Source organism: Manis javanica, chromosome 4 (genome assembly GCF_040802235.1).
Source record: "Manis javanica isolate MJ-LG chromosome 4, MJ_LKY, whole genome shotgun sequence".
NCBI lineage: Eukaryota > Metazoa > Chordata > Mammalia > Pholidota > Manidae > Manis > Manis javanica.
The window spans coordinates 42904210-42930716 of NC_133159.1; the positions used below are offsets into that span (position 1 = coordinate 42904210).

General features: G+C 44.9%; 1 protein-coding gene and 1 long non-coding RNA gene across 4 annotated transcripts in view; one reads left to right on the top strand and one right to left on the bottom strand.

Moving 5' to 3' along the window:
• LOC140848893 (uncharacterized) overlaps positions 1-9481 on the bottom strand; it is a 48660-nt gene extending 39179 nt beyond the window's left edge. For both annotated transcript variants that reach the window (XR_012130168.1, XR_012130167.1), the window contains exon 1: positions 9340-9481. This is a non-coding gene — a long non-coding RNA (uncharacterized lncRNA). The remainder of the gene's footprint in view (positions 1-9339) is intronic.
• A 1035-nt stretch (positions 9482-10516) lies between these two features.
• DMRTB1 (DMRT like family B with proline rich C-terminal 1) lies at positions 10517-18923 on the top strand. Of its 2 annotated transcripts, XM_073233964.1 has the most exons (4): positions 10517-11092; positions 12857-13062; positions 16374-16617; positions 17949-18923. In XM_073233964.1, exons 1-4 carry the CDS (start codon positions 10552-10554, stop codon positions 18011-18013), a joined length of 1056 nt encoding a protein of 351 aa, XP_073090065.1. In that variant the 5' UTR covers positions 10517-10551; the 3' UTR covers positions 18014-18923. The 2 variants fall into 2 exon arrangements, with proteins under 2 accessions (XP_073090065.1, XP_073090064.1); XM_073233963.1 differs by lacking the exon at positions 17949-18923 and having other exon boundaries at positions 16374-16861.
• Positions 18924-26507: the final 7584 nt, after the last annotated feature.

A 26507-nucleotide genomic window follows, 5' to 3' on the forward strand; every position in this document is an offset into this window, starting at 1 on the left:
AACAAGGCCATTAGACTGAGGGCCATTAGCTTGAATGCTTTAGCAGCCTATGTAAGGAAACCAAAATTTAGGCCTGTAAATACCTCAAAGTTAAATTAAAAACTAAGGGCAAGCAATTAAAAACAGCCAACTAAGTTTTCCCAAAGAAGGCAACCACTTAATCAAGAGCCAATCAAAAAAGTTCTTTGCTCTGCTTTGGTACCCTCTCTATAAATAAAGTCTTTCCCCTAATTCCTGTTTGGTCCACTTCTAGCTACTTCCTATTTGGTGCTGCCCAATTGGAATTGATTTTTACTCAAATAAACTCTTAAAAATTTTAATGTGCCTCAGTTTATCTTTTAACAGCAGGAATGTAAGTATTAAAGAGAAGACTCTTCCCTTGACTACTAAAAGAACAATGAATAAAAGGTTGAGAAATACTGCACTAGATTTTTCTCCTGGAGATTCTTAGGGTGCATTAACATATTAAAAAGTGAGGTTTCATAGAAAAGAACTTTAACATTGCTAACTTAGGGTTTCCTACTTTTATTGAATATCAGAAACTCATTTTTTATATGATATCGATTCACATATCACACTTAGTCTTCCATGGAGTATATTTTGGGAAATACTGGACTCTATAAAAATGGAATTGAGAAAAAAATAAGGAGCAAAGAAGACTAGATTAATAATAGAAGCTACCATTTTTACTTAGGCCTCTTTTTCCTAAATATACAACTTGTATGTTTTCCTAACTGGTAGCATTGGTCACTGGCTACTTTATGGAAAGAGGTTAAATCAGTTTATCTCATTGTCTTGCCAATGGGTTTCAGTCCTGGGCAAGTTCACTATGGATTCAGTGTGACCAAAAATATTGACAGCAAAGAGGTCTTTGGGGTAAAAAGGTTTATTACCCAGCTTGTTCTCCTGGTGGTAGGTTGAGCACTAGCGTCTCTACCTCTGCCCAGAGTACTGGGCTGAGCTCTCTATAAAGTGCAATAACAGCTTATTGCCTAAAGGTGTGGAAGCAGTAGCCTAGTAATAGGCCAGTTACATCATCAGGTGGTTTAAGTTCAGTGAGGATCCTGGCCATAGGAACCTCAACTTCCCCACACTCATTCATATGAGATTCTTATTCTGTATCACTAAAATATTGCTAAAGAAAATGTACAAGTTGAAGAAAACAATCTAGGAATCCTCAAAGGCAAAATTTTCTTGTAGAATTCTTAGTTCAATAACTATTGAAACACAGCCATAAAGTCAGTAATAGCAGAAAGTAGCCGGTAAGAACATTTTGCAATTACAGAGCACACAACCATGGCTACTAAATTTATCTCCCTGGTACTTAAGTCATGTAGGGCAACAGTTCTGTCTTTAAATCATTATTATACTTTTGCTTCTTATTAACTGGAGTTGAAGAGTTAAGTCGACCTTTCTAGGGGCCAGCTGTAGACTTTTATGTTCTCTTATTTGTTATACTTAAAAGAGAAGGGAGTTAAAATGTATTCATTCATTCTACAGATTTCATTAAGTTTCTATCATGTGGCCAGGCACATTTTGAATTAATATGCCAAAGCAAAGTTAATATCCCACATAATGTCCCCAAACAGAATTTTCATAAACCCAAAAACAGAAAGAGTGCTCAGATAAAACAGTAACACTTACTGAGTACTCACTTTTTGCCAGGTGCTTTAAATATTGTTAATATTTAACAACAATAGTACAAGATAGATATTCTCCCCATTTTATAGATATGGAGTGACAGACACTGTTGTCTACACAAAAGCCAACTGCCTATCCCTCTTTGCTAACAGAACGTCTGTTCGGGTATCTGGCAGATAGATATTCCTTGATTTCTACATCATATTCTCCAACTTCCTTTTCATGACATTTGAATTGGTATGTAGGGTATTTGATTTTCAGCTATAAATACTTAAGCCCATTAGTGCTTTCTCCACTTCAATTACACAAATATATATCTATGCAAGATGTCTTTATCCCTGTGTCCACATCTCTGTGTATGTCCTTCCACTTTCCTCCACCAATTCACAGTGTATTACAGAATCAGGTGCAAAGTATGTCTGCCAGAAAACTTTGCTTTATTAACCTGCCTCTGTTTCATTTTTCTGGTAATTATAGTGTTTAAGTAGTTTGCCAGACATTCATTTATATTTAGTCTGGATGGGTAAATTGCCATTTTTAATAACTATATACAAAATATTTCAAATGAGACCGAACACTGCTTACTTTGTGTAGCATCTCCTGGTTCAGTGTTCCATCCAGTCTCAGTGGGTATTGGCCAACTCACTTCCAGTGGCGGTAAGCTGGAGTAGTTGCCTGAATTATTTTTTCAGCTTAACATATATAGTGAGCTTAAGCAGGTAAATTCATCCCCCACCATGAACATCTATATTCACCATTAAGACTTTGGAGAACACGGTTTTTAGTAAGTTATTTTATTTTAAATGCATAAGCCACATTGAAATTAACAAATTTAAGTTGTTAGGAACTTACTGGGAAGGGGGACTTAATATTTAAGTACTACTATGTATCAGACTGATAGAGTAGAAAAAGTCACACAGATCTGGGCAGAAATAAATTCTGAGTTCATCTTTTTTTCTAGCTGTGTGACCTTAGACAAGTTATTTAGCTCTTTTTTGAGCTTCATTGATTTTTAAAATCTATAATTAGGGTTAATTATAACTGTTTTAAGGTTGTTATAAGAGATAACATGTACAAATGTGTAGATGACGTGCACAAAATGCCTTGCTCTGTGCTGTGTGTGTTGATAAGCATTTACCTGAATGTCTATTCTGCTATGCTCCCTTCTTTTTGGCCCTCATTAATCCTCACAGGACTTGTGTGTTTGTGAAGCCATAGTCTGCTTTTCCCTACATCTGAGTGGATGATTTATTCAGTTAACTAAATTCCATCTGACTTTGGTGATTTAGGACTAGAACTAAAGAAATCATAGCTGACAGAAATGTGAACTTCTCTGATAATGCCTCAGGATGTGTCATGGCATAAACAGAGATTGCTCACCTGTTACACAGCAGCCTGGGCCACAGAAAGGAGCAGGACAGACTGACTAGGAGCCTTCTTCCTTTTCCAAACTGCCCCTCCCTGCCTGGTGCTTTATTCAACTGAATTCTGGCTAGGGTGACCAAGTAGTCCTGGTTTGCCCATGACTTTCTCAGTTGTAGCACTGAGATTCCAGAGTCTCCAGAACCCATCAAGTCCCAGGAAAAGCAGGCCAGTTGGTGACAATGCTTTTAGGAGTCTGAGCTGTGCCCGTGGCCTCCTCCAGTCACCACAAGTGTGCTCTGAGGATAATATTCCTACACGTTTCTGCCACTTCCTACATACCTTGGGTAGGAATTTCTTCTTCAATGGTTCTGGAGCCAGGCATACCTGGGCCACATGCTGGCTGATTCCACTCTTAGCTGTGAATTCTGGAAAGGTTATCTAACTTTCTTGAACCCCAGTTTCTTTACCTATAAACTTCATCCTATTCTTTCCTGAATTTATAATGAACTTTCTATTATTATTAAATTAAATGATAGCACAGTGCTTGCACTGTGGTAAGCCCATAATGAATGTTCTTTGCTTCCTCACTCCTTATCCCCTAAGGTATCAAGTCTCTAAAAATCCCTAAACCTAAGTTGGCAGGGAAGGGAGGTGACCATCAGGCAGCAGGGGGCACTGTTGCCATTATTCCTCTCTTCCTACCTGGTTCTCTGCACCCCCTTACCCTCACACCAAAGCAATAAAGCTTTAGTAAACCACTGATCAAAGATTGCTAAACACTAAACCCACACTTGGTTTTAACTTATCTAAAAATGTATACCTCATGCCTGCAATAATGTTCAGGGTGTATCTGGACCATTTTAAATCTTGTACATTTTATTTATAATCCTCCTCACTCCAGAAGGTTTATGATATGCCAGGAGGTCAAATATTTATTCTTAGAATTATTTAACCCCAATCAACTAATTAATCTGATGAGTTGTATACTTTTCTTTTTCTTGACCAAATTTGGAAACAATGACAGGCATTCAACTGAAATTTATTTGTAAAACTCTGACAGATTGGGAATTACGGAGTTCCTTAAATTGTCTCTTAAAATAAATATTTCTGAGTTATCTGGCAAGTTAAAGGGGGAAAAGCAACAATCCCCAAACTCTTTAAACTAAGTAAGTCTAACCATGTTTAAAGAAATGTGGGAGGTAATAATCCCTATATGTTTAAATGAAAACTATATGTTTAAATGAAATGATAACAGATCTTCATGCCTTTTTTGTTTGCTTGTTTTTTGAAGGAATTATTTGTGCAAAGCAATATTAGTGCTCCTAGTGGTAGTAACTGTTTACCTGGGGTGAGAAGGGTATAAATCAAGTAATTTTTAATTACATTTCCAAGGTTCTTAACAACATTAAATGTCCAAAGGACTCCATATATCAAGCAGCATGTACCTAATGGACTCATACTCTCTGGTTGGGATCTTAGGAGAATCTGATGTATTATGTAGCACAGGAATGGTGTAATCTTAGTATATAATGACATCCTTCTTTCTTTCCTAGTTTACAGCTTTTTACTGATAATTTATACCTAACAAGACAAATATGAAAATGTTCCTATAAAATGGATACATTTCTATATATAAACATATCCTTAAAAATATATTTAAAGATTTAAAATGCAAACTAGAGTGTTATTAGACTCTTCTAGCTGACATATCCTAGTAGTAATAAAAATTTCCAATTCTAAAGCATGAAATAGAGCTTTGATTCCATTAGAAGGGCCTTAAATGACAAAAAGTAGATTCAAGTCAGTGAAGTAATCTAACCAACATGAGAAAGGGATGTATGGAAGTGGTGTACTCCTCATGACAATGGTGTAATAGCTTGAATTTGAGCTGCTGTTGAAAACCTGCTCTTTAGAAGTGGAGGGGGGACCATGCAGACAAATATCTTTCAGTGCTGTCCAATAGAAATATAATGTGAGGCACTTATGTAATTTTCAATTTTTTGGTAGCAACATTAAAATGTAAAAAATCACACTGAAATGTATTATTTGACTCAATATATCGAAAATATCATTTCAATAATAATCTATATAAAATTATTAATTTTACATTTTTTTATAGTATGTCTTTGAAATCTGGTGTGTATTTTATACTTTCAGCACACATTAATTTGGACTGGCCACACTTCAAGTGCTCAATAGTCACATGGGGGTAATAGCTATGGTATTAGACAGCTTGGGTTTAATCAATGCTTGGAGAGCCTGATGCCACTCAGCAAGGTTGTGCAACCGAATCAAATCTCCTGGTTGGAGGTGTCCTCGGTAAGTCAGAGATAATACCTTCTCCTTATTCTCCATTCATTTGCCCCTTCCTCTTCCTTGACATCATGTAATGCATGCTATGTGCCAGATACCAGACATTGTGCTGGGCATTCTAAATGCATTATAATCCTGCAAGAATCAGAGATCTTACTTTATAGTTACAGTAAATCTTAACTTTACAGTTAAATGATAGCAATGTAGCACTGTGGTTAATGGTAGAGACTTGGAGGCTATTCATACATGTTTCTGCCACTTCCTACATATCTTGGGTAGGAATTTCTTACTTCTCTAACTTCAATTTTATCATTTTTCAAATGGACACAATGAAAGTATCCCCCTTATAGATATTGTTCTGTAGATTAAATGAGACCATGCCTGTGCTGGGTAGAACAAATTTTCCTCAACCCTTCAAAGCTTCTTCTGGATGGTCAAAGAATTAAATTGACATAATACAGATTAACAGGAGAAAGACTAATTTAATTCCTACATATGGGAACCCCACATATGTGAGAGGGTCAGAGAACAGAAAGGCAAAATGAGGTATATATGAAGTCCTAAGCTAAAGAATAGGATAGAGGCCTGGGGCCTCAAAGGGGAAAAGTCCAATTCACAGGGCAAAAAGAAGAGCAGATGTTTGGTAATAGAGGTTTTCCCTGCCATACAGATGGGTCACTCTGATAAAATTATCTCTAGTAAGAACTCTCATTCTGGAAAAGACCCTCAATCTAGATTCTTTTAGGTAGTTAAGGGAGGGGCAAAAGTTTCTCTTGAGCTCCCATGGTCTTGATTGCCTTCAGTTCAAAATAGTCCATGTGCTAAAGTAGCATATTTTGGAGAAACTTGCCTTGAACCCCTTTACCTGCAAAGCTGTAAGCATTTATTACATATTAATATCATTAAATGCATGGATGTGGGACACTTTGGAACTTGCAGCATATTATACAAATATTACTAACTGCTGCTGCTGAGGTACAAAGAAGTTATGTGACTTAGCCAAGGTAACGCAGATAATTAGTGATCAGATCTCACTCACTCTATTTCTAGAGCAATATTTCTTGCCATCTGTTTACAGTTACAACATGTACTTAGTTTGTATTGACCCTGTGGCATAAAATGAAAAGTTCTCTTGCAAGATAAATTCCTATTATCTGCTTGCTATTCTCATAGAAGCAAAATTCAGAGGAAAATTCTGTTAGTTTGTTTTGATAAATATAAATGATTTATTGTTCTAGAAAAGAAACTAGACAAGGAACATACATAGAAAAGGAAGATCAATTTAATTTTCTTTGCTTCTTTGTTCTCTTTGACTCTGATTTTACTATGAACAGTGCCTTGCATGTGTTGGCATTAAATTTATGTCTGTTGTGTTAAATTGAATTTGCATTTTACCAAAGAACAGAGATATTAAAACTATTATTCCCTCTTAACAATGTATTTATAGGGAAATGTGCCTCTCATCTTTTAAGACAAAAAAATTCTTGAAATTCATAAAAATTTGTTAATGCTAACAAAAATACATGTAATCAGTTACAGATATTGTGAAAGTTTGAGTGTGTAAAGAAGTTTTTCATCAAATTAGCAAGTAAAAATGAAACAAATGTCAGTACTATTGGATCTAACTCAGCTAACGATGCCACTTTGAGCATGCCCTCTGCCCAGATGGTGCTGTCTTTACCTGTACAACCTCTATAGCTGCTTTAATTTCATCTCACTCTCCTTTTCTCTCACTCCTCTGTCTTCCATCACTGCTGCTTTGTGCCTAGTCTCTTGGATTCCTAGAAGAGGTCCTATGAACCAGTTAGCAGGGCTCCAGGGTTAAGAGAAACAACCCTGCCTAGCATAGTATTAGTTCAGGGCCATGGCTAGCCTCAGGTGTGTGCCCTGCCTGGAACAACGACCCCAAAGAAAACCCCACCCAACTCCATTTTAATCTTGTAATACCTATGTGAGTCCTGGTTACCTATTGTTTTTCCTGCTTTCTGAAAGAAAAACTAAGGGCAGGACTAGATATCTGCATATGTGGGTTCTAGCTTGGCCTGGCTCTGCCATGTCATTTCCTCTCTTCAGTCTTAGATAGAAACTCTGATAATTTTCCTCAAGGACTCCCTCCCTGACATGGCTACTGTTTAACTTCTATACCTTATCTCTCTCCAGTCTCTTGACCTTACTATACTGTAACTCCACTGTAGGCCTTCAAACATATTGTTCCCTCTGTCTGGGACACACCTCTCCTGCTTTAAAAAATTTTTTTATTCTAACAGTTGTTCCATATTTATTCTAAAATAGAACTTTGCTATCCATATTAGGATTATTTATGAGTCAAGTTATAGGCTTGTATAAGTTTAAATATACAATTAAAGGAAAGAAGGAATAGAGAGATGGAAGCAAAGGTGTAGGGAGGAGATATGAAGGCAACAGACCAGTTTCTTTCCAGTGGGTGTGGCACGGCAGAGCACTATCTTCAGAGAACAGAAATGCTAAGATAGCATTTTAAAGCATCTGCTATATGATGTGTCCTATAAATCCTCCGCTCCATCCCCTACAAAATCTTCAATGAAGTTTCCATTGCTCACTAGAGAAAGCCTAAAGAAGGGGAAGATAGCAGATATCTGGGTTACAGCTGTTAGGGGAAAGATGCTATAGACAAAAAGCCCTTCTTTACTGTTGTGTGCTACCAGTAAGGAAACATTACAGTGCATGCAATATTTAATGATTATAAATGATACCCTCATGCACTGCATAATCTAAGGCTCTTTAAAATGAGTATGAATTAAACAGTACCAATTGTAATCATATTAACTGAAGAATCAGAGGCATTACTCAAGGTAGGAAACATGCGACTCTGAGGGAAAAGGGGCCATATCTGAAGCTGGGAGTCAGTTATGACCACGAACCTCCTTTGTGGTTAGTCAAACTGATGATTCCTCAGTAACTATAACTTGTTATTTTATAAACCATTGCTCATGATGATGCAAACTTCCTTAAACATAAATATCCTAAGGTTTAGGTGTCGGGAAGGAAGGGGTCCACTGTGTATTTACGGCTCCCATCCTTTTCTAACTTTCAGTTTGTCACTTTTACATCATGTTACCATCTTGTTAAATAAAAATTTAAAGAATGTATACATTAAAAGAAAAAAGCAGCATAGGAAGTAGTCATTAACCTAAATAAAACAAAACTATCAATTTGTCTAAATTTCTAAGAGTAGAATAAAGCTTTTTTGGAATACCTACACAATTGAGACTTGGGGGAAGAGAGAAATAAACTAGTCTTTTTTTTCTTCTTCTTAGATTTGTTTACTGTATAAACCCTTGGTTTCTACATTTTATAAGGTGACTACTGATTAAAAAGATTTATGGTTGCTTATTAATGTTCTCAAAGCACTACGCAAATTTCACATCATCTTGGGTATATTTTCCCCCTAAAGCTATGAAGTAAATATGGAAACATTTTGTAGTTAACAAAGCTAAAATACGTTAATTCAAATAGTTGTCTTTGAATAGGATTTTCCTTTAAATCATTAATAGGAAAATGAAGAGTACTTGGGTGATCAAGCATGAAATGTAAATGAGAGTGGTTTTCTTTTTTGGGCCTTATCATTCAGTGTCACCTGATGATAAAATTTAAATTTGATAATGCAGAAAATGACCTTATAATTTGTAGTGCTATGAGATAATGCAGTTTGTCCCCCAGATTTTTTGACAGTAGTATTGAAATTTGATTTTTAAGTGCTATTTTCAAATGACAAACTCAGTGAAAAAATTAGCCATTGTGAATTGGGTGGAGTCAGAAAAAGAGCTTGCCTGTCCTTTTATCTATAGGACAACATTTTTTAAATCAAATATTAAGACAGAGGGTGTTAGAACAAAGCAGAGACAAACTGAGATCTCTTAAACAGAAGTAAAATTACCAGTGAAATTCCTGATGGGCCAAATAATACAGGAAGCATATACTTTTGCTCTCTTATTAAGATGAGGGATATATTTCCTTAAAGCAGAGAAAGGTTTTACAAACCTCTTTTCAGCTTCCCAGTCTCTCATCAGCCTCAGAAATGGCAGCCATTTCCTATTGTCAGGCAGCAGGTGAGAAATGCAAATACCGCCGCAACCAAGAATTCAGGAAAATCAGGGTGGACGCCAGGCCTCGGCTTCTACTGTTCTGCTATCAGAAAGAGAATTTTGGAGAGAGGTAAATTTTATATTCACATGTTTTTAGCCAGGTATTAACCATAACTACCTCCTTAAATATGACTGATTTATGATTATAAGCTTTTCAACTTCTGTGTTAACAGCCTATTTTTTTTCCGTTTTGGGGTCTAAAAAAAAAAAGACCTCAGAGTGTCACAAATTCTATCAAACAAGAAAATGAATTAATTTAGAAGCCTTGGGAAACTATGAAGTTTGTGCCACTTTTCAGGTGTCCCAAGATTTGGGTTGCTTTACAGGAATAACTAAATTCATAGCAAAGTCAGGCAATGATTCAAGCTTGTAATAAAATATCCTAAGTCCATTTTACTTTAAAGCCTTCTAAGTATGCTTTGGAAGGCATCGACCACAGCAATATGCCATCTTCCAGAAATGTATTCCTATACCAACAAGACTCTTAAGAAATGGGAATCACTGTAAGGGCACACCCTTAAGCAACTATCACACCGCACTGAGCTCTTGAGAATGTTCTGAAAGCATCACTGATTGGCTGCTTCTTTGCAAGAAAGAGAAATTAAATTCAGCAGAAGTAGCAACTTTTCAAAGGAGAAAGATGGTTTGCCTCTTGGAATGGCTGGAATGGGTTTACCAAGAGCTTTGTTCCTCTGGAGCTTTAAATTTGTGGACCGTTGCATATCACCCTGCCTTTTTTTGCACTTACAAAATACTTTCTCTGGTTTGGCGGGAATATAAAGTTTGGAAAATTAAATGCCTAAAACTTCAGATTACCCAGATGACATACATGCAATAGCATTCCGTGAGGAATTTATTCAACCCAATCCCTTGCATGTAATTAGCCAAGGCACAAAACTCCAAATTTTGCACCGCAAAAAGGAGGGAAAATGCAAGGGTCTTGCTGCAGGTGCTGTAATGTACAGGGAGCCACTTTGTTACAAGTGTATCAGACATCCCCAGCGCCAGGGATTTGTGGGGCGCTGTTCATCCTTGCTCCACTTGCTCTGCAGCTCCCAGAGGTGGCGGTTGCGCTCTGAAGGCAAATCCTGCCAAGCTGGCGGAGAAGATGCTGCGCACCCCCAAGTGCTCACGGTGCCGGAACCATGGCTTCCTGGTGCCAGTCAAGGGCCATGCGGGCAAGTGCCGCTGGAAGCAGTGTTCCTGCGAGAAGTGCTTCCTGATCACCGAGCGCCAGAAGATCATGGCTGCACAGAATGTGCTCAAGAAGCAGGCCTCCGAGGAGGTGCAGGAGGTGTCCTTGAGTGGGCAGGGGCCCCCGCTGCCCTCTGGGGCCGTGGCCGCTGCCCCGGGCTCAAGCCACCTGGTGCCTCTGCCTGTCACTTCAGGAGACAGGGAGCTGGGCCCCGAGTGCTGCGTGGCTACCCGCTTCCCTGAGAGGTCACCACCGGGTCCCAGCCCTGGCCTGAGCCCCTTCCAGCCAGTTCTGGGTGGCCGTGGCTGCGGCCACTTGGGGCCAAGCGAGCGCGCCGCAGTGGCTGTGCCCAGTTCTGTAGGGCCCCAGATCGGGATGCAGGCCGCAGGCAGAGGACACCCCGGCCGTCCGGAGCATCACGGGCCGCTGCCTAGCCCGCCGTTCGCCGACTTTGGTAAGCTCTCCAGGCTCCAAGTGGCCTTGTCCACTCACTGCCGGTTCCTTTCGGGCTGCAGCCCTCCCCCCCACCCCCCACAAGCCCCGCACGCTGGGGCCCAGGCCTACCCGGATCCCGCCAGGATGGGCCCTTGGGGTAGGGGTGGGGAAAATGCTTTCCTGGGGAAACCTTGTTTGGGGGAACTTTTCTCTAAGTAGGGATTTAGGTTGGGTTCCTTTTTGCAAAAAAGTAAAAAGAGAAAGGAATGGGTGGTTCCGAGGGTTTTTTAACATCTAGCCACAGTTTTAGCCTTTACATCTTGTAAAAAAAAAATGGCCTCCAGTCGACTTGGCTGTGGCTTCTCCACAGAGATGCTTGAAGGGGCGGGGGATGTGGGTTGGGGGGCGGGGGCCAGACCTGCTGCGCTTGCGCATCTCTTCCCGCCCTTTTCTTAGGCTGCAAGCTCTTCCCATAGGACATCCCGCGGGTGGGCCAGAGCAAGGACTGATTGCGCCTGCGTGCTCTTCCTTCCCAGGCCACACTCTGGAGGCTCCTCCCAGAGGACTTCCATGGGCCTATGAGCTCGCCCAACCCCCCCTTCACTCCTTCCCGCCATTTTGTCAGACTGGAGGCTCCTCCCCCAGACTTCCTGTGGGTCGGTCTCATAGCTACTACTGCTCACCTTTCTTTCTCCTGCTTTCTGTGCTTTGGAGGCCCCACCCCAAAGCCTTCCCTGGCAGTATGCAGGTGCACAGCCTCCAGTTCATTCCAGCGCATGGGAATGGGGCAGCTGCTCTGCTCTCTAGGAGTGAACAGTATCTCTGTTGAGATATTGTTGAGACTTTCCTCTCCCCTCCCACCATATGTGTGTAAATCACATTGTTTCCTGTGCCTTGCTGCTTCAAGTCCCACGTAGATAGGAGGCTTTTAAAAATGAGCTCCCTTTGGGTGCAGATACGTGTTTTCGTGATTTTACCAATGGCAGTATGGTAGAAAGAGCACAGATCTGAGGCAGGAGGCAGGGGGCTGCTGTCACCCCAGGCAAATTTCTTCCTTCTGTAGCAGTCTCTCCCCTCCGTATGATAAAGACTGGCTTGGATGCTCTGTAAAGGCTATTTCTGTGTTCTGGAACATTCTAGGGAAAATCTAGGTCCTAAGGGAGATAGATGGGGAAGAGACCCAAAACAGCAATCCTAGGAGGATATCTTTCCAAGGACACAGTGCCTTGCTTTGCTCCATCTCTCAGTGAACAGGGACTGAGCACTTAACTATGTGCCAGACAATAGCAATGAAGGGATGAGGGGGTAAAGGCACATTCCTTGCCCTCAAGGACCTTGCTCTTCTGGGAGGGACAGCACTGATCAAAGAATCACACAAATAGATTTATAGAGCTCTAGTAACTGATGGTTTGGCAGTGGTCCGGGAGAGTAGAAAGGAGCTGCATGCTGTGGACTTGAGGAGGCAAAGTGAGGGGGAGAAGCTTTCCAAGCATCTGCAAGGCCTTGGGGTGGATGAGAAAGAAGCTGCTAGGTTATAGTACATGCGGAAGCTGGAGTGGAGGCCGGCATGGGGCTTCATGGCTGTGCCCAGGACGTTTTCTAAGAGCAGTGGGATGTGGTTGAAGGGTTTAAAGAACAGGGAGGGTCAAAAGCATAATGGGTGTAGGTGTTCTTTGTAAATGGATATGAGTGGTTATTATACTACTACCTTTGGACAGGAATGTAATGCTGTTTTTCCTGGCTCTGTGTATTTTTAACACTTCCCTCACACTTGCCTCTTCAGGGCTTCCTCTGAGCAGGCACTCGGATCGTGTCGTAGGGTCTGAGCACCTGGAGAGAGAGCCTCCGGAGCTGTATCCCAGCCGCTCCAGCATGCACCCCTACTACCCAGTCCGGCTGGGCTACCAGGATGCTGCTCTGACCACAGGGATCCCCCTGCAGCAGGGCTACCAGCATGCGTCATGCAGCCACTACTGTGGGGCAGCCTTGGTGAGTCCCATTCCTGAGTTTCTGCGTTCCTCCTTATCCCAGCCGCCCTTGCTGCTTTTACAGATCCTCAATCCCAGGAAGCCAATTGGTGTGTCCACTCTGTGCCAGGCCCTGAGCACTGGTAGGAGGGATACAACATTGACCTTGGACAGTAAGCACCTCTGGGAATGTGCACGGGTAGACAGGTCTGTTCACGTGTTGGTACATCAGCCCGGGCTGTCTCAGGTGCTTTTCAGAGCTGTCGGCTGAAAGGCTGTGGGAGCTCAGGCAAGAAGGAATATGGACACATTTCAGATAAGCGTGGGGAACAGCCACACAGTAACACTGACTGACTGACCACTCACCGTGATTCATGGAATGCTGATGCTAAAAGGGCCCTTCATTTTCTTGGTACCAGGCAGGAAATGTCGTTTTCCTGGAGCCAACAGTTTAGGGCAGAGTCAAGAGCAGATGTGGGTACCCCGCCCAAAAGTATGGTCCACTTGCCCCTGCAGAGGGCTTACATGAAGAAGTGGTATATAAGCTTAATCATGAAAAATATGGAAACTTACCCCCAAACACCAGTCACCCTAGTAAATATCTGTTGAAAGAATGAAAGAAACTTAATCCTTTTGTAAGGTCAGTGGTCATTTACTAACTGGTGTGCTCTGTAAGTCTGGAGTTTTGAGTACTGAGTGTGTAAGAGTCAGGCCATCCCTGTTGTGTGAGGTATGAGTTGAGTGATCAGGTTTTGTGGCATTAGTTACCAGCTCCTTCCAAGCCAAGAGTGTTAAAAGCCCTCTTCCTTTAGGCAGGAAGACTGCAGGATAGTGAAAGGCCTGGGTGACCAGTCCTGACTTTGGCCCCATGAAACTGGACCTGTTGGGGAGGTTGGCTCAAATGCAGCTCAAGTTCATGGAAATGTAGACCATCATTACCTTTACTCCCTCCCCCAGAGATAAAAGCCTAACCCTGGATGATACAGAGATGTTTCCCTCGTATGAAAGGTGGAGAAGACTAAGGAAAGGGCAGGCTTTTTTGGCTTCATGTGGGAGGTGATTAAGAGGAAAGATGAAAGCTTAATATTTCCAAACTGAGAGTCATTAGCTGCAAAGTGTAGAGCCAGTATGAGGGGGCTCTAGCTCTGTCCAGACTGGTCAGGCATGCAGGGCACTGGGTTCCCACTCCTACAGCAGTCCCCTGCAGCTCCTCTTCTTTCTCTTTTAGATATTGTAAAGTTTTACTTATAAATAGTTTTTCATTGATTCAAGGGAAAAAATTTTTGAAAACCAGTGGTCTTGATAATTTCCAAGTGCCTACTGACCTTATGTGAATCTTCAAGGCGTGCTTTATTACTTCATAGAGTAGAACAGGGCTCAGAAGTTAAGTACTTGTCCAAGGTCACAGAACTGGTGAGTGAAGACTGGGATTCAGATTACACAGCTGATCAGCAACAGAGTGGGATGATTGCCTCACTTGCCCTGATCTGGTACCCAGAAAGCTTTGTGCTAATTTAGGTGTGTCGTGCAGAGGTAGAGCAAACATGGCCCTTGACTCTCACCACCAACCCTGCCTTGCCTGAAATATGTGGGTGCTGGCCACCCCATTGCAGCCCAGAGAGAGCACAGCATCTCTAGCATCCACACAAAGAGAGGGGCCTGGCCAAGTGGAGCACGCACCCACCGTCTGCTCACACAAAAGTCTGGATGGAACCTGGCGTCCAGGGTAGCGCTTTGATTGACAGGCCTGCCAGACGGCCTTTTGTTAGGAGTGTGATCTCAGTTGGTTTATCTGGGCCTGAGCTGCCACCACAGGCCCCAGGCAGTAGCTGTGATCTAGGGAGAGACTTGGCTGAGCAGCTTGGAATTAAAGCATTAATAACCCCCCTTCCCACCCTCTTCACGTCTGGATAGAGGATCAGGCAATTTATTTGTGAAGCTGTTTCGAACCTAAGAGCCTGTGAACTGCTTTCATCCTGTCCTGCTGCACCCTGGCCAGGCTCTGAGATACTCCCCAGGGATGTCTTCTACATTCTATTTCTGTCCCTGCCCTACCTGCTGCTTTTCTACCTTCTCTTTTCTCTTCCTACAAAAGAGTATAGGCCTGGGGTTGGACAGACAAAGGGTCCAATCCTACCTCCGTAGTTCACTAGCTATATGGCCTAGGGAGGTCACTGACCTCTGAGGACCTACTCAGGTTCTTAGTCTGTACAATGCGGTATAAATGCCCATCTCATAGGGCCGTTGATAGATTGAATAAGTTGTAATGCATGTAAAGTGCCTGGCACAGTGTCTGGCATGTAGTAGGTACTTGAAAGTGGGCTTTCTTTTGTTCCTTGTAGTCAGGTTCAGTCAGGAACTGAGTTAGCCTAAGATTGCCTTGAAGCCTCATAATAGGCTCATGTGTGACTCACCAGTGTGGGGCTGTATGCAGGGTTTTTCAGACTCCCTTGACAAAGAACACTTCGGGAGCACTTCAGAATATCCACAGAACACTGGGGTTCTCCATTCTTCACTAGCTCGTGAAGTGCTGACGTATCTGGGTGGAGAAGTCAAGAATAGGAAGGGCATCTGAAATTCATTAGTATTTTTAGTACATTCATGTCTTTCTCAGTGAAGCTCTGAGCTTTGTAGTCATCACTCCTTTAGATCCCCTCATTCCGGCCTTGTGGTCCTGTGGCTTGGGGTTAGCTTCCATCTTCTGAGGGAGGAACAGAAACACGGAAGGGCTGACCACCAAAGCCCCTTCCTGAGGTCACTCAGCCTCCCTTGCCTCAGTAACAGCTACACTACACCCAGGTCTTCTGTCGCGTTAGAATAGGACCCCAGAAGGCCCCTGACTCTTGGGTCTGAGTTGCAGCATGTGCTAGAAAAATGGGACCCCAAGTAATTGCGATGCATTTGGACCCTTCCCTAGACAAGAGCAGGAGAGTCGGGCCGACTTGGGATCCCATTCTGCCCCTGCCTCTTATCAGCTCTGGGGCCCTGGGCTGTAGCTGCATGCCACTGACAGTGAGGATGGTGTAGAACCTCCCTCCGAGGGTCATAAGGATGGGATGAGGTCATGGGTCTACGGAGATGCAGAAGGGCTCAGTCAGTGCATCCCTGTGGCTGTTCCCCAGGCTACGCAGAGAGGTGCCTGTATTGCTTCTTGCCTTAGTTATTTGGCGTGTCTTTGCTGAACACCCTGTTGCAAGCGCCCCGTGCCCAGGTATTTGGGCCACAGAGGTGAATATACCCCATGGAGGGCGCCCACCGAGGAGGACGAAACACGTTTGACCAGGGCCTTTGGCCTCCCCTCTCCCCGCTCTGTCTGCTGAGTGTGCCCTGCAGGTGCCGGAGCCGGTGGGAGACTTCCAGCCAAGCTACTACCCGCCGCCGCCGCCGCCGCAACCCCAGTTCCTCCCGCCGGGCTTCCTACCTGCGCTCCACTTACTCGCCCCGCCGCCGCCGCCGCCGCCGCCTCCGCCCCCGCCGCTGCCGCCCCCGCTGCCGCCGCTGCCGCCGCCTCCGCCGCCGCCGCCGCCGCCGGCTTTCTCTCTGACGGTCCTGTCGGATGTGGAAAGGGAGCCCGCTGGTAAGGGGGCGCCAGTCTTCCAGCTCCGGGGGCAGCCAGGAACACTGGAGGAAGGGGAGCCTAATCTGAGGTGGATGTGAAGAGAAGAGAAATGGGCAGCAGAATGTAAAATGTGCTGGGTCCTGCGATAGCTCTTTCCTTCCACCCTCCCCCAAAATTCCAAACGTGAGCATCGAAGGGAGGTGGGGGCCCATTCTCAGGTGAGGAAACCAATAGGACCCTGAAAGGTTCTTGTGCTTGTAAATGGCAGAGCTCAGGTTTCAACAAAATTCTCTATCTGGCTCCAAGTCTAACGTTAATTCCCTCACCGTATCAGTACTGTGGGCAAAAAGACGTGGAGGACGGTGTGCATGTGGTGTCAGGAGGCCAGAGGTGCCAGGCCTCTCGGGCTGGGGTGGGGCCCTTCTGGCCCGGGAAACGGCAGGTGCTGAGCCTGGAGCAGCAGCCGCAGCTGGTGGGGCTGGTAGGGATGAGTCCTCTGCCCCAGGCCACTCTGTGAAGAGAACCAGACCACAGAGCGGAGACTCTCCATTCCAGCTGGGCCCCTGGGCACCTGTACCCTCCTTTAGGCCACAGTCTTCTCATCTGTAAAATGGGCCCTTCACAGGGTTGTTGTGAGGGTCAATGAAATTCTGGATGTGGAAATTCTTTGGGTTTTCTTTGGAGGGCCTTTGCAGCTTTACAGGTTCCAAGATTTTCCCCTTTCATTTCAATCTTCCTCTGAGGCTCCTCAGGAAAAGAGACTGAGGCCTGTTGCCCGCTTGTGTGTGAGATGCATAGACCTCTGAACTGGAGAGATGGTCCAGTGTGGCTTGAACATGCTGGCCCTGGGGCCAGACCGCCTGAGTCTGAGTCCAGGCTCGGCACAACCAGCCGTGTGATCTTGGTCGAGTCACTTCATTTCCTGCTGCCTCAGTTTAAATACCGGCAGGTGGACTTGGGGTCCTTACCACATGGTCCTTGTCCCATGAGGTTTTTGTGAGGACCAACAGAACCAGAAGTGATGAAAGCATTATAATCATCAGCTCTCACTGTTTCTCCTAATCCCCATGCTGCCTGATGTTGCAAGGTGGAAATCATCTCATATGACAGAAGAAGCTGAGGTTCAGAGCTGCAGAGTAGCTTCCTTCATGCCACCTAGCTTGTGACGAGCAGAGCTGGAGTTTGAACTTGGGTTTGTATCGTGTGGCCAGTCGCCTGATACCTAGCAAATTAAATGCAAATTAATTCTCAGAGGGAGCAGGAATGATGGTAATGCCTAATGGAACATTTACATCTGAAAGTTGGTCATTTTTCCTTTTTCTGAATCCAGCCCCTTCATTGTCTCACAGATAACCAGGATGCGGACCTGCCGCGTGAGCCCAACCAGCCTTCATCTCAGCAGCAGCGCAACTAGGCCCAGGCCCTCTGCCCTGCAGAGTGGAGCCTTGGGGATGCTGTTAGAACAATGATTTTCTTGTCTGGTTTAGTGATGTGCAGGGTGAAAGGGTAGTGATAGGCATAAGATGATAGTTAATTCCCACTTTAAGGTAGGAGGAAGGAGGGAGATTTCTAAGTTTTCTCAGTCTTAAAATGTAGGAGTGAAGAGGAACATGGAGGATGAAGTTACCAGGGAAGGGCCAGGGCTTTGAGGAGTGGGGGAGCTAGTGGAAGCTCACATTCAGGAGTGAATTTAAGTGGGTTGTGCTGCTGTTCGGTCTTTGATTCCCTCAGGCCCCACTCCAGGACAGGAGGCACTGTCTGTCTGAGCCTCCGCCTGGTGCCTGGGGGGAGCAGCCAGGGCCAGGGCTGTGCAGTGTCCTTCCCTGCTGCTCTGTCTCATATGGTGTGCCTGGCCGCTGCCCCTCACCCCTTCTCCAAGGGGCTTTACCAGTAAGCATTCTACTGCTGGGGCTGCTTCACCTCCCTTCCATAAAGGTTAAGCCATTATAGGAATTATTTTTGGTTTAAAAAAATCTTTAAAGTTTTACTATTTGATGTTTTTGTAGTGATTGCTAACTTTAAAATGTAGGCTGTTCTTAAGCACTAATGCAGTTCTCAGAGAACAGAGTGGAACTTCCAGATCATCCATATTCTTCTCTGGGGACTATTGACTGTTGAAATAAAATTAGCAGTGAAAATCCTTGTGAAATTCTCTCTTTAAATCCTGGTGCAAGGCAGCACTGGATAGCAGAGTTCGGGGCCTGCGTTCATGCCCAGTTGGCTTGCCCTTTCTACGTACTTGTTTAAGCAAGTCCCTCCCTGTTCTATCTCCCTCTCCCTTTACTTCAGTTATCAAGTGAGAGCCTTGGGCTGGGATAGTTTTTATTACCATTATTACTGCTGTTACTAATTTTTTTTTAAAGCAGTGGAGACCTCTTAAGGAAATCTGGTGCAGGCAAATAAAATGTAAAGATTTCTTTTAGTTTCCCTTCCCAGCTTCTTTTATGGTCCCTGCAGAGGGGCATGGTTTTAAAAAACAACCTGACCCTATTTTTGTGTTTCAGAGTTCTGGGCTCTCCCCTTGGTTTCACTTGCACCTTCATTTAAAAAACGTCCTGCATCTCTACTAGATTCAGAGCCTGGCAGTCATCAGTTCTGCCCATGAGAAGCATGGAATCTAGCAGGAGAAACAGACAATCCAGTGGGACTGGTACAGGGGGCCATGGGGTGGCCAGAGGAAGCCTGGAGAAGTCAGGATCTCACTGCATCTGAATGGCAAGATGAGTCAGGTAGAGATAAACACTCCCAGTTGGACACAGAGGGTAGGGGACCTTAAGTGAAGATTCCAGAGTGAGGGACAGTGTCCTGTTCTCTGTCCAAGGAAGCACTGGCACCCAGGAGAACAGGCTGACCTGCTTCTTGTCTTGTGGGCAGGGCGTCTAGGTATCCTCCTAGAACAGGTGCCAGGAAGATCACTGAGAATTATTCTATTTGTTCTTTCAACATCAGTGTGGTGGCTGGGGTCCAGAGCCTGGGCCTGCTCTGTTTAAAGGCATTGAAGCAGGTACAGTCATGGGAATTATCCAGTTACTGCCCTACAGACAAAGTACTTTCAGCAGGGTAAACCCAGGCATGCTGAGGCCCACAGGTCAGCCCTGGCTTCAGTCTGGACCTGATGATGCAGTGATTTGGGACACGCCTGGCTTTAAGGCTGAAGCTTATTAGTCGCACCAGTGCTGGTTCAATCCCTGGGTCCACAGCGCTGCAGGAGCCCTGGGAGGGTGGAGGAAGACCTGGCTTCTGGTTCCAACTGGCCTCACACCTTGCCCTCACTAGACACCTGACCTGTCAGTATAACCAGGTGGGCCTGATCTTTTAACTTAGACTTCATGTTTTGAGAGGTTTTTCAGTCAAAGTGCATTAATCAGTAAAGCTCTTTCTGATTAACACACACAGGGGTAGGAGGAGACTGTCTGACCACACTGGTGCCACACCATTGTAGACCATTGCAAGGAAACAGCATGCTTAGCCTGGGGTTAACTCTGCCTGCTGAGAAGAGCAATCTCCTGTTATCCCTTTGTAGGGATCTGTGCCACAGGACTCCAAGGAGGAGAGGGTCACTCTTTTCCTATAGCCCTGTGATCTGATGAATCTCGGCTGGTCAGCATCTTTCCTGCAGCCCCACTGGGATGCAAAGATCAGCTGTGGGCTAGGATGGGCGCTCTGTCTTCCTTACCTCTGGTGTGAACCCCAAGTTCGGAGGGCCCCAGCCTATCCTTTACTGTGTTCTCACAATGTTCCTTACCCTGGTGAGGTCAGTGGACCCGTTTCCTGTAGCATTCCCAGTCATCCAGTCCATGCTTCCTGAATGCTCTGCAGCTCCAGGCTGTGCAGCAGCTTCAGCATGAGCACTGGAGCACCAGATCTGCTCACGTTGCTGCCTTGTTCACATGTCTCCCATTACTCCCTACTGCTCTGGGGCCAATATCTTCAATGCAAACTGCCTGGCCACCTCTCCAGACTCCTCCCTCACTGGGTGACCAGCTGAGGTCCTATGGCGGTGGACTCGACCAGATCCAGGCATAATTCCTGAGAAGCTGGAAAAGAATGGGAAGCAGCGCGACTGAGTGGGCATAGGGGTTAGGAGAAGCGCTACTCATCCCAAACAGTGGGGCTTGGCTCTTGGAGAATATCCTGGAAGGCAGCAGGCTGGCGCTCCCTGACGCCGGATTCACTGGCAGAGCGCCGCCGGCAGAGGGCGCGCGGGTAGCAACTGTGGGCGGGGCAGGGAGGCGGTGAGAGCACTGCCGGGGCGGGGACTGTTGCCTAGCGACCGGTTCCACCCAGACGCGCGCAGGTCCAACCACGTGTGTCTGACAACTCCGCTGGAGGAATGAGTTTCCGCACCGCCAGGCTGGAATCGCCACTCAGGGACCTAGTGTCTCCCTGGGAGATCAGAATCATGAGCCTCTAAGCTGGGCAGCGTGATCGCCAGCCCCTCAGCAATCTTTGTGCTGCGCGTCCTGAAAATAGATGCCCTCTTGTCTTTTGTCTTCAGACATCAGCCCCAACCCCAGCCCTCGTGTCCCAAGGCGTAGTCCCCTGCTTTCTCTCTTTCTGCACTTTTGCGCACTTTGTCTTCTGCCTTGACTCCTTCCGGCTTCACCTACTTGTCTCCTACTTACCCTTTCAGATTTAGTTCAAGGGCCCTCCTCCAGGTCCCTCAGCCTAGGTGAGGAGGCTCTGTAGGGCCTGCCCAGGCCCTCTGCGGTCCTCTATTCCACTGAACCCGCTGAGTAGATGTCCTTCATGCCAAGTCTGTGAGCTTCCTGGAGGCAGTGACAAAGTCTCTGTCTCTGTGTCCCCAGCTCCCAAAGGGGGCTTGGTTGTTGGTATGGAGTGCCGGTTGCAGAATGCGTGGCTGAATTTCAGGACCATCTTGTGTGAGGGTTGAGGGTTGAGTTGCCCTGCCTCTGAGCATTCATGGCAGCATCTTTTGCCTTACATTTGTGCTCTATCTGCTGAGACCACACAGGGCAGAGGAACAGGGAATCAGCTTCACTGGAGCTGTACTGTGTGCCAAGCACTGCACCCCTTCCCTCATTACATCCTCACAACAACCCAGGGAAGAGGCGCGTTATCATCCCTATTTTATGAAGAAAAGTGAGGCCTAGAGAGGGATAGTGATTTGCCTGAAGTCACACAGCTTATAAGTGGCTGAGGGCATACAGAGGGCAACATACAACCCCAGTTATAGAATTTTAATATCCATTTTGCCCTAATTACTACCTTAAGAGTTTTTGAACATGGACCACAGGAATGCACCCCAGTTTCTTACAGATTCTAGCATAGCACAGGGAGAGCAGCCTAAGGACGTTAGCTTCCTGAAACCACTGGCTACCGCACACAGATCTTCCTGAGAGAATGCTGAAGACAGTGTCATGGTGATCACTGTGGGACAGGCCCTCAGGGTCTCCAGGCCAGAAACTAATCACCTTTCCTGTGGCCTGAGCTCCCGCTGAGGCCTGGGGTTCACCACAAGCCCCATCGTATGAGCCAGGACTAACAGATGCTTGTTCTTGCTGCTGGAGTGGAGCCAGGAGGTCTGTTTTCTAAGGCTGAACCTTTAGGTTTGGTGCTCAAACCTACTGGAGAGAAACTGTCCCACTGTGATGGCGCAGTTTTCCTAGAGGGTGAGGTGTGGGGCTCTGCATCCTCTTGGATGCACCAGAATACCCTCTGGGCCCAGGGCAGGGGATGAGGCCCTCTCCCTGCAGCCCGAGGGATGCTCACAACTCCTTCCACTCCTGGGTGCTGTGGTCTTGGTGGGCCTGGGCCTAGGGCTGACTTACTGGGGAGCTGCTTGGAGACTCTAGAAGGACCATAGCCTCTTCTCATTGGCTCTTCCTCCTTACCCCTTGGGCACATTGCATATCTTTTCAGAGCCTCCCTTTGACCCCTGTCACAATGGTTCAGAAATGTGCTGAGGATGCAGGAAGCTCTTGTGTGACCAACCACCTCTGATGACACCCCTCAGTGCAGAGTATATGATACCTATGCCATTGAATGACTGAAAGCAGCATCCTCTTTGAGACCATGTCAGGAGGTTAAGAATGGCAAAAGCTAACAGCTACGGCTTTTTACTTCTGGGTGCTTGCCATGTGCCAGGCACTACACTGAGCATGTTCCACAAATTCTCTCTGAATCCTCACAATGACTCCTCCAGGCAGACCCCATAATACTTCCATCTTATAGATGGCAAGACTGAGGCCTAGAGCGGTTAGGTTCTTGAGCTGTGTCTATAAATGGCAGAACTAGGATTAAGTCCAAGTCCACCTGAGTCCAGAGCTAAGTCCCTAACCACACTGTGCTCTTCTGCTTCTGAATGAGGGAGAGCTTGAGTCCTGGAGAAGCCGTGGTGCTTCCTGGGACATGCTGCCTACCTGCAGTCCACCCAGCCCAGCTGTGTGTCAAGGCACATGGTCCAGCTGAGTACAAAGAACAACCTAGCTCAGGTCTTAATGTAGGGAATGAGATTATTTTTAAAAATTTTCCAATCCCTTTAATTTCATTTTGAAAATGAACAAAGATGCATGAAGTCAATTTTTTTAAAAAATGAGTATTAAGAGTATATTAAAATCTAAACCTAAACCCTTCTATGAGGGAAATTTATTAATACTAATGCTTTTAATTCAATTTAATTCAAATGCAACATAGGAAACAGTTTTGATTTTTTACTGGGATAATTTCTTTTCATGCTTATTTCTTCATCTTTCTCCAGACTTTTGGTTTGTTTTTGTTTAAGAATAATTAATTGTGAAATAAGTAGTATAAGAACATGGTAAACAATTTAAGTGTTAAGCCACCAACAGATTTTTTTACCCACCTCTGTTACCCATTCTCATTTCTCTCCTGGGAGACGTCTCCTCTTTGTGTCCTTTCAGAGATTATTTGTACAAGCTTTATTTTGTTTAGCTTATTTTTAATTTTGAGATAATTATAGATTCACATGCAGTTTGTAAGAAATAATATAGAGAAACCTCATGTACCCTTTATCCAGTTTCCCTCAAAGGTAAAATTGTGCACAACTATAGTATAATATCACACCAAAATATTGGCATTGACACAGGCCACCCAATTTATTCAGATTCAGTTTTACATTTTACATTTAATTTTTGTATAAAGTGTGAGGTTTAGGTTGAGGTTCTTTTTTCTTTTCATTTTTTAAACCCACGAATGTCTAATTGCTCCAGCACCATATGTTAAAAAGGCTATCCTTCCTCGACTGAATTATTTTTGCACCTCTGTCAAAAATCAATTGAGCCTATTTGTGTGAGTCAGAGTTTTCTAATCTGTTCCATTTATCTGTTTTTTTTTTTAACATACAAACAGTAGCATATGATTCACACTGTTCTGCACATTTCTGTTTTCATTAACACCAGATCAAGGCTTCTGGGCCTTTTTTGAGCCTTTGACCCCCTTGTCAGTGTGGGAAAGCCTGTGGCCCCTTCTCAGGGCAGTGCTTCAAATGGACAAAATAAAACACATCAGGTTATAGAGGAAGCCTTTTATGTTTAGTAGACTTATCAAATAGAGAAATACATTTGCAATTTAGTAATCTACGTACTTCTTTACTAACACACTAACTAACAAGAGTCTGTGGTGGGAATAATCACTATTCATAGTTTCAAAGTAGTGATATGCCTGATATTTTGGGATACCTGCAACAACTGGGAAGTGATATGAGGAAACCTGTGATTTTTATCTGTGACCAAAGTCACTGCTAATTCTACTGTGGTTTGTGGCCTACATTGGAAACACTGAATTACAGTTAGAGGTCAGTGAAAACAAGATATAATATCCACAGCCAAGTTCACAGAACCCTTAATCCTCTTTAGGACCTTCTGCATTAGAGTTTTGAGATCCCCGCCCTCCTCATTCTTGTTACCAGCTGTGTAGTAGTTCATTGACTTTCTTACTTAATTTCTGTAACCAATGCTCTGCCATGAGACTTTTAGGTTGTTTCTAATCTTTTTTCTATTACTCTAACTTAATTTTTTAAAGGTTTCTCCTGCTAAGATTTTCTTTTCCAGCTGGGCCACCAAGCTGACCTCTCTGCATTCTGAGGGATCCGTGGCTGGCGATAAATACAGCCGATCTGCAGAGGGCATCTTGGCAAGCAGGCTCTGGCCTGTCTTTCCTTCCAGGGTTGTCCACCCTCTACCCCAGGGCATCCTCCTCCCCTGCCCCAAGCCCTGGCCAGGGATTCCACACTAGCCCTCATGAGCCAGTGGGTAGGCAGGCTGGGGAGGGTTCTCCCAGCTGTGCAGCATCCTGCCAGCAGATGTACAGCTCTTCTATGCCTTTGTGCTACATGTTATTAACAGCAGATTGTAAGATGCTCACATTCTATCCTGTGTGCTCTGTACCGGAACTAGCACCAGCATTGGCCTGTCAGTAATTAGCTGCTGGGTGGTGTCTTTTCTTTATGTTTTTTCATTTTATAATTGGAATCAGAACATCTTTTTTCTTTCTTTCTTTCTTCTTCTTGGTAGTAGATGCAGTCTGTGAAACACTCTGGGTGGACTTGGCTGTTTTTCCACATTCATGGGCAATTAATTTCCAGCTATAATCCAGTTACCCAGCAAACAGCCTCCCAACATTGTCAGCCATTTGCTGAAAGTCACTTCCCCACCCCACCACTTGGGAAAACAGAGATAATGACACCTTGTTTTGAAAGGTGTGAAATATACCTGGCTCTGAAACCCTAGCCATGGCAACTGTCATTCCTTAATGATGTCAATGTTTTTTAACATCTGGCTTTTGGATTTTTTTTTTTTCAACTTGGGAGTGGATTTTTTACTGCTACAATATATCAACATCAGTCATGGGATGATGTCAGCCACCATCTTCAACATCAGCAACAGTACATGCTCTATCCACAGAGTCAGTAAGCAATTACTGGGTGCCTACAATAGGCCAAGCCTTGGGCTGGGTTTGGGATGAGACAGATATTTCTCTCCTACATCTCAGCCTGGGCATCCTAAAACCCCTATCTGAGTACTCCTCCATGTAAAATCCCTCTCTGGCTCCCCACCGCTCCAGGACCCAGGCCCAGCTCTCCTGGCTGAGCTGCAAGGCCTTTCACAGCCCACAGTCCAGCTGGCCATTACCAAGTCTTCTAGGTCTCTTAGTCCCCATTGCACTAGAATTTTCCAAATGCCTCCAGGACTGGCTCATGCATGTCCTCTGTCTGAGCCACCCCCAGGCCTCATGAGCACCTGCACCTTCCCTGAGCCTCTCCAGGCCTTGCTCTCCTTTGTTGCCAGGTATGCCCTGTAGTTCTCCTTCCAAGGCTTTAGGGCACTTGCCTCTTCTGTGGGTTTGTCGCAGGTAAGTATGACATCTGCCTCACCCACTGAGGTCACCGGTGATGATCTCATGGCTGAATCCAGTTGTCATTTCTCTGTCCTCTGCTCCTTCGACCTCCTAACACATTTTACACCCATTTCTCTTGACTTTTGGGACACACTTCTCTCCTGATTCCTTTCTCATGGCTGCTCCTTTTCCATTTATTGCTATTTTCCCACCTTCTCTGCCTACCGTCTGCATGTTGGCATCCCCAGGCAGCTCCCAGACCCTTCTTTCTTCTTGCCATTTTCTCTAGAGTTGCTCATCCAGGTCTGTGTCCTTATACTGTATCTACTATGCAAAAAGGGCTAGCCTGGGCTCTGGACTTGTGTCACCTTTGTGACATGCCTTCCCAGGCCAGTATGGCAACTCTTTGCCCATCAGGTTAGTAGCATGAGGAGCTCAAATTGGCCAAGAGGAAGCCCAGCTTCTAACTGAATGGAATCACGGCTGCATTTCCTGGTGAAAGTGCATGAGAAATAGCATCAGCCCAAGCCTGCTACCATAGTTTGGATTCCTAAAAGTAGACCCCAAGGTGAGGTTTGGTGCAGAAGTAA

What these genes read in the sequence shown, in the direction of transcription:
- DMRTB1 (XM_073233963.1), top strand. Translation starts at nt 10,552, where the DNA reads ATGCTGCGCACCCCCAAGTGCTCACGGTGCCGGAACCATGGCTTCCTG. An exon ending in CCCGCCGTTCGCCGACTTTG is followed by an intron (nt 11,093 to 12,856) that starts GTAAGCTCTCCA and finishes TTGCCTCTTCAG; the next exon opens with GGCTTCCTCTGAGCAGGCAC. An exon ending in ACTACTGTGGGGCAGCCTTG is followed by an intron (nt 13,063 to 16,373) that starts GTGAGTCCCATT and finishes TGTGCCCTGCAG; the next exon opens with GTGCCGGAGCCGGTGGGAGA.